This window comes from Camellia sinensis, chromosome 10 (assembly GCF_055761805.1).
Source record: "Camellia sinensis isolate YWXY chromosome 10, ASM5576180v1, whole genome shotgun sequence".
Classification (NCBI taxonomy): domain Eukaryota; kingdom Viridiplantae; phylum Streptophyta; class Magnoliopsida; order Ericales; family Theaceae; genus Camellia; species Camellia sinensis.
This window is the reverse complement of record NC_138970.1, coordinates 178032922-178040888: the sequence shown is the minus strand read 5'-3', so window position 1 is coordinate 178040888 and position 7967 is coordinate 178032922. Positions and strand designations below refer to the sequence as shown.

Here is a 7967-nt window from a genome sequence, read left to right as displayed (position 1 = left end):
GATGTTTTAAAAGTTTTATCAAATTGAGAATACCTAGAACATTTGATCAAATTTGTAAGTGATCGTTAGGTGGACATCCTTCTAGACAAACTCTTTCTTGCAAAATTATTGTGCACTTTGTGGTCAATTTATACCAAACTAGTCGATCGGCCAAACAGCTGCTTAACTATCTTTTCGATCGATCAATATTTTGAGAAAAATTTTGAACTTTATGTTAAAACGCACAATATCAGGTGAAATTTTTACGTTTAGTGGAAAAACAACTTCCAAGATAGTAAGGCCTTGTTTGGTGAAATTTTTTAAAAGTTAAAAGTTAATAATCAGAAAACATAAACTAAAAATACCTCTAAACCAACTTTCAAATAATTAATTTTTTTAAATTATTTAAACTATTTCTGCTAAATAAATTATAAGTAAAATTTACACAAAATAATTTAACACAAAATCTCAAATCAAAATAAATTATATCCACCCAAAATCTATAACAAACCGTCCCTAAGTTTAGATTATAACACAACCTACAAAATTGTATTGTAGTCACTCCCTCAACTCAAATTCTGAATCTCCGAAGACTCTGCTCACTGCGGTAGACTAAAAAATTAAGGAACTTTCCTTATTGGAACAATCCCACAGTTGTTGTGATTTGATTTGAGACCGACAACTCTGTATATGTATATAGTATTATTATTTAACATTAATCATTTGATCAGATGGTTTTCATCGTCGTTTGACCATCAAATACTTTCTTCTCCATAGATCTAATTAGCTTGATATCAATTCAATTCCTTCCAAATCTTTAAGCTCTCATCAATGGTGGATCCTCATCTACTTCCAGAACCATCGAAACCCCAGAACCAAACCCCTCTTCTAACCAACCCCACAGACCAAACCCAACAACAACAACAAAAGCAAGAACAAAACCCAGAACCAGATTGCGATACCCATCTCGATAAAACCCTCCAAAGACTCGAATCGTTTCTCTCTCTTCTGGGTTTCAATCAGTCCTCTGTTCTGAGCTTTGTGCTCTCGTGGGTCGCGTTTTTGCTGATCGGCGTTGCTCTTCCTGTGATTGCGCTTGAGGTTTCGGACTGTTCGGGCTGTGAAGCTTACCAAATCAAGGATTTCGAGCTCGAGATCGTTGTTTCGCAGGCGTGTTTGGCTGCTGTGTCTCTGCTTTGCCTCTCTCACAATCTGCGCAAGTATGGTATTCGGAAGTTTCTCTTTGTTGATCGGTACAGTGGTCAAATGGCTCGGTTTCGCGACGAGTACATTCGAAAGGTTTTGGTAAGCACTTTCGATTTCAATATATATATATATATATATGGTAAGGATTGATGATATAGGATTGAATTAGTTCAACAATTGACAATTGAATATACCTTGTTTTGAGTGTGTTGAACTGCTGTTAAGGAAGGTACAGTTTTTTTTCTTAAGCAATTTGTGTATGAAGTGTATGTTGACATTTTAGCATTCTGTTTGGGTTGGGTGATTTGGAGAGAAAATGAGGGAAAAAAACTCTCCCCCCTGTATCACCTGTTTGGATAGTTTATAAAAAGGGTAATGTGGAGAAACCATAATCTAATTCAATTGATTGACAGTTGAATATACCTTGTTATGAAATCTTGTATTGATGATAAGGGAACTTCAGTTTTCTTAAGCAATTCGGATATGAAGCGCATGTTCACATTAGCAGTCTGTTTGGAGTGGGTGAATTGGGGAGAAAAGGAGAGTGGGGATAAAAAGTCTCTCCCCCCTGTACTACCTGTTTGGATAGTTTGTAAAAGAGAAATGGGGAGAAACCATAAGCCCTTTTTCTTTTTCTTTTTTTTTGATAACCGGGTGTCTGGGCCAGCTTACACACTCCATAAACCCTTATAACCCACATTTTGAATCTAATTTTGTTGTTAAGGCTTCCAATTTTTCTCTTTACTGTCGGCTTTGTAGAACTTAATTGAACCGGTTAAAAAAGTATCGATACTTGAGGTGTGTTCACTTATGCAATGCTTGCAGATTGGATGAAATAAGTTAGTTTGGGAGATGAGGCGGAACACACAATGCAGCTATGAAGCACTGACACCTCTCCGGAGACAGTGTATGGGTGTCGGACACGTGTTAGACAAATGGTGGACATGTGTCGGACATGCAGTCGGCACGTGTCGGACACTCTACCTAGCATGGCCCTCTTTTTTTTTTGAATTTTTCCAACTGGACACGCCTGGGACACTCTTGGACACGTTGTGGACACGTTAGAGAGAGAGAGAGAGAGAGAGAGAGAGAAACCCTCACACATTGAATATATATCTATATATATATATATATATATGTATATATATAGAGAGAGAGAGAGAGAAGAGAAAGGGTGAAGAACCTGTTGAAACCCTAAATCGAGGTATGTTCTTTGAATCTGTCTTCGTTTCTTTAAATATGTTATTTGTTCTTCTTTTCTTCTTCGTTTTTCTTCTTCTTCTATTCGTCTCTCTCTGTGTGTCTGTGTGTTCGTCTCTCTCTCTCTCTCTTTCACTATGTGTTCAACTTTGTCTCTCGCTTGTGTTCAACTCATCGACTCCGTCTCTCGCTTGTGTTCGACTCTCTCTTCTTTTTGCATGTTTGACTCTTTCTCTCTCTCTCTCTCTCCTCTGTTCTATTCTTTTTTTTTCCCTCCTCCCTCTCTCCTAACATGTCCCTAATATATATATATATATATTTTAACCAAAAAAACCCTTCTTCCCCCCCCCCCTCTTTTTCTTTTTTTTTCTATTTTTTGAGTATTCTTATTTGCTCAACCTGAACATACATACATAGAATAAATTATTTTTATTTATAAAAAAAATTTAATTTGTAAATGATATTTGATATTAAAGTAAATAAATAATATATATATATATGTATATATTTTTTTAATTTTACATGTAATAAATAAATAAAATTATATATATTAAGCGTGTCCCTAACGTGTTGTGTTCTCCGTTTTTTTAAAATTTGTGTGTCCGCATGTCCGTGTCATGTCCGTGCCTCATAACAATGCAGCTGTTAAATAGACTAGGTGGATAAAGAGAGATTGGGGGAGGAGAACATTTCTGTCAAGCAATATAAGAACTGCACCTTATGTGACAGCTTCTTCTCCAGTTCGCCACCACACAATTTCATTTGGTTTGTGCCATGCTAGCCCCATACCAGCGTGAAATGGATAGTTACAATTGTACCAGTCACTATAATGCTCAAATGTGTCATTCCCTCCAGAGTAAACCTTGCTAGGCCAGAATCTTCCACACCTTGGGTTCAAAATGCTCATCCAAAAGTATATTAGGTTGGGCACTGTAATGCAAATATGCCAACTCACAATCTGTCTCTATTGCTATCTTTTGGCGAATCGGCCAACTGAGACTCTTCTACTCCCTCAACTCGACCTAAAGAGTTGATCATGAAGACTACCATTCTACATCAACTCACACAATTATCTGCTGGTGGTCTTCTAAAGAAGCAATAGCAGAGCAATACCCTCTCAAAGGCACAAGATTTATATGCCAAACACCGGCAATAACCTCCATCTCATGCACAAAACTTGTGTCACTTGCCACCAAAAAAATTCTTGAACAATTCATGGCAATAACATCCACCTCTCTCTCTCCCTCTCTCTCTCTCTATTTTATAGACCATGGGTAAATTATGTTTCTGTTAGCTCCATTAGTGGAGATGTCCAGCACCATAGGAAGGGAATTATTAGTCAGAAACCTCAGGGGATGTCAGTGTAATTTATCCTTAAAACTATGGTCTTTTAAGTATGGATTTTGAATATTGAATCAAGTTCAATCTCCTATTCTCCTGCTTCTAGGACTATATTTGTGGAATCAGTATAAACTAAGTGTGCTGCTAAGATGGACATTGACTGCCTCAAAGAATCAGTGTTTTGTTTTTTTTGCAAGTTGCCGCTGATAACAGAAAAAAATTACTTAAAAAAAAAACAAAAAAACAAAACAAAACAAAACAAAAAAAAAACAAAAACAGAAGAAGAAGAAGAAGAAGAAGAAGAAGAAGAAGAAGAAGAAAAGAAAGGGTGAACTAGTCAACTGAAAATCTGTAACGACAAGTAAAGTATTTGTTAACTGCATACTGCATACTGCATACTGCATATCTGCAATTTAGGCAATTGACCGCTTACTGATTTCCAAGCAAAGTGCACACATACTATGATTATTATTCATAAATTGATCTCACCCTTTGATTTCAAACCTTTCTGACGAATATAGACTATGTATTGATCCCCCTCTCCACAATTATATTTGCCAACTAGTAGAGCACTCTTGTAAGTGATCGGCTAGCCATGTTACTCCCAGGCTTATAAATATAGACTATATAGTTGTTCAGTTCTCACAATATTTGCAACTCTAATCTATGATTCTATAGTCTGATACATCAATTCAGATATTTTCTTGGGAATTTTCAAGCTTGATGCAGTAACTAAGGAAGTCGTATGAAATCATTTTTTTTTTTTTTTGCAGGATACAGCCCACTATCTTGTATGGTGGATACTGCCATGTTTCATTCTGAAGACTGCACGTGAAATCGCCCGCATTTTATATGGTCCTCATGAGTCATGGTGGCTATCTGTTGCTATTTTATTAGCTTTGATCATATCATGGATTTACGTAACTACAATCTATCTTTTTGCTTGCATTTTGTTCCATTTGGTCTGCAACTTGCAAATTATTCACTTTGATGATTATGGGAAGTGCTTAGAAAAAGAATCTGATGTTATGGTGCTTATAGAGGAGCACATTCGTCTGCGCCATCACCTCTCTAAAATAAGCCATAGATTCCGAATATATCTTCTTTTGGTGTTCCTGGTTGTCACCGCAAGCCAGTTTGTGACCCTATTCCAGAGCACAGGTTATAGTGGACCAATTACTTTTACAAATGGTGGTGATTTTGCTGTAAGTTCAGTGCATCATATTTATTTATTTGTCTAGATAAACCATGCACGTGTTTTTTCATAGTTCTTGACTCCGAAATGTATTGGTAATTGTGAAGTTTCACATGCTAGGAAGTTAAGACTTGCCACCTAATTGCGTGGTTTAATGCTCCTACTGAAAAGAAACAAACACTTGAATCCACACTTGACATTATCATCGAACTCATTACTTGTTTTAGTTTTCCTGGTGGCTTAAGTTACCACCTAGTGGCTTAAGTTAGATTCAAAGTTTCTGAAAACAGCACCTTGCAATCAACTTTCTGTTGAAGTGGTCCAACTTCTACATATGTGTGTGTTTACATTGATGTAATTGATTGTTCATTCAATCCTTACCGAATAACATTCAGGGAATGAACGAATGTGCAGTGGAGCTTTTGCACTAGTCATATATACAGTCCATACAATCTTTGTGTTGGAGAGTTTGATATACATTGTTGGGCCCATTTGCTAACAGTTTAAGCTCTTGAGACTAGTGTTGATCTAACATGGGGGAGATCTTGGGTTTATGTTTCTCTATTTGCATTCTTTCTTCTCTGTATGCATGATGTTTGCATCATCACGTGCAATGTGGAATTGTAGGTGAAGGAGCGTGTTGGAGAGCTTGATTTTCATTGTTGAACCCATATAGAGGAGTTTGCCATTGCCTTTTTTAGTGACTTTTTGACTTTTTTAGAATCTAAAAAAGTTGGTGCGTTTGGAAAGTTTCGGAGTGTTTTTTTTTTTTTTGTGAGTGGAAAAGTTGTGAGTGGCTTTTTAGCCCTTTTAGCTGATGATAAACATGCTTTTGGCTCAGTTCAAAAAAAAAACAAGCTTTTGGCTTATTTAGCTCACCCCAAACTTGGTCTTACTAACAGCTTAAGCATTTGGGACTAGTGGTAATCTAGAACTTTGGTCTTATTTGACTTTATTTTTGGTTTTCCAGGTCTCATCAGTTGTTCAGGTTGTGGGCATAATTCTTTGCTTAAATGCGGCGGCCAAAATTTCCCATAGAGCACAGGGCGTTGCATCGCTAGCAAGTAGATGGCACGCTGCGGTGACATGCAGTTCTCCTGATGCATCTCAGTTGAGTGTTTCAAATAGTGTGGGAAGCTTGGAGGCTGCCAATGCATTGCGCTCATTATATATAGTTAACTCGGAAAGTGATTTGGAGTCACTAGATTATATTCCAAGGCCTACAAATACACAATTGGCTTCTTATATGTCCTCATACCACAAGAGACAATCCTTCGGTATGTAAATCAACTTTTATTGCTTCTGTATTTCATTGGGCTTACGTATTTTTATTGTTTCTGTATGTCATTGGGCTTACATGGCAGCGAAGAGAGGCCTTTCTCTCAAAAATTGCACTTGTCAACAGAAACTTGCAGACATTCTTGCTTTGGATATAGGCAACAACATTACATCTCTTGTTTGGTATGAGTTAACGCCCAAGCTTTGAAACATGAACATGTGGCATCTTAATACTCAACCGAAGCAGTGGAACCTCAGGAGCCATAAATGAAACAACATAGAATATGACAACCTACCTCTAATGTAACATGCTTTTAATCTCAAGAAAAGCACCAAAAGGTGTTTTAGTGGCATCCTTTAATGTACCTCATGACTCATGGCGTCCTTAGACACCGGGAACTAAATAGTCTATAACCACTAGTGACCAAATAGTTGTAGAAATGAACCTATGTATGTAAATTCAAGATGTTCCTCTGATGTGTTATCCTTGACAAGCTGTTTATGTTTCACCTATACCTGTGACTAGACAAGGTAAATTTGCAACCAAAATGACTAAAAATGCAATGAGTGCAAACAATAGTGGTGAAATTTTCCAGAATCATTATAGCAGTTGAGCTTCTATTTTATCAAAACTTGAAACAATTGTAGCGCTCTCTCTCTCTCTCTAATAAGTTCAGGTCACCTAATTCATCACAATTTTAACACTTGGTGGTATCATAATTACATGCTTTATTTGGTTGATAGTCCTTCGAATGCATAGTGAACTTTTTTTGTTCTAATTTTTTTTTCTTAGTAACCCTATTTAACGTTTCTTTTTCTGTGGAAATTACAATTTTAACCCATGTTCGTGCAATTGTTTCAATGGCTATGCAGTGATGTACTTGCAGACCAATCCTGGCGGTATCACAATATTTGGATGGACAGTTGACCGTGGTCTTATCAATACAATATTCTTTATTCAACTCTCATTAGTACTCTTCGTACTCGGGAAGACCATAGTTTTAGCTTCAGAATGACTAATTCTTTCTCTCATATCTGCCACAAAAGAACCTCCATTCAAAATCGTGTTTCTGATCAGACCAATTCACAAGGTAAGATCATTGATCTACTTCCATGTTATGTTCACGGCTTGGGCTACCAGATTGAGATCATTCCAAAACATTCTTCACTTCCACCTTTTGATCACTCCCCATGACAATCATCAGAAAAGATGCTCGCCTTTGATACTTAATGCCTTCGTTGAAAACTCCGATGAGCGCGGGGGAAGGGGGGGGGGGGGAGGGGGGTGTATAGCTAATTATTTAGGTCACCCTATGCTTTTTACTTGTTTGAGTTGTATTGTAAATAGTACACGATGGAGGTTTACTAGTAAATATCGATTCCTTTGAAGTTAAGGGACAAAGTAAATGTATACATTTGGTGGGTATGGAAAGATATTTAACCGTGTATTTTGTTTATTAAAATAGTTGTCATGACTGGAAACTTCCAACCTTGGAGACAACATTTGTAGAAATTTAACCGAGACCCTGTGTATCGTAGAAATCTGCAAGAAATCAGCGCCGCAAATGAGCCAAAGTCAAGTCGAGCTTTGTAGGGCTCGAGCTTGAAAATCTAGCTCCATGGGACAGGTTTGAAGTGGGTTTGTCAACCCCCCACGTGAAATTTTTTAACTCCATTCCCGCACCCGCGAATACTCGCAGATATCTGACAACATTTCAAATAATTAAAAAAATTTAGAATCATTTAAATTCTTAACACACTAAATATT

General features: G+C 37.1%; 1 protein-coding gene across 1 annotated transcript; it reads left to right on the top strand.

Moving 5' to 3' along the window:
- The first annotated feature begins 491 nt into the window (after positions 1-491).
- On the top strand, positions 492-7662 carry LOC114258047 (zinc finger CONSTANS-like protein (DUF3537)). The gene is made up of 4 exons (XM_028197898.2): positions 492-1284; positions 4500-4931; positions 5892-6198; positions 7073-7662. The coding sequence occupies exons 1-4, from the start codon at positions 811-813 to the stop codon at positions 7213-7215; spliced, it is 1356 nt and encodes a 451-aa protein (XP_028053699.1). The 5' UTR covers positions 492-810; the 3' UTR covers positions 7216-7662.
- The last annotated feature ends 305 nt before the right edge of the window (positions 7663-7967 follow it).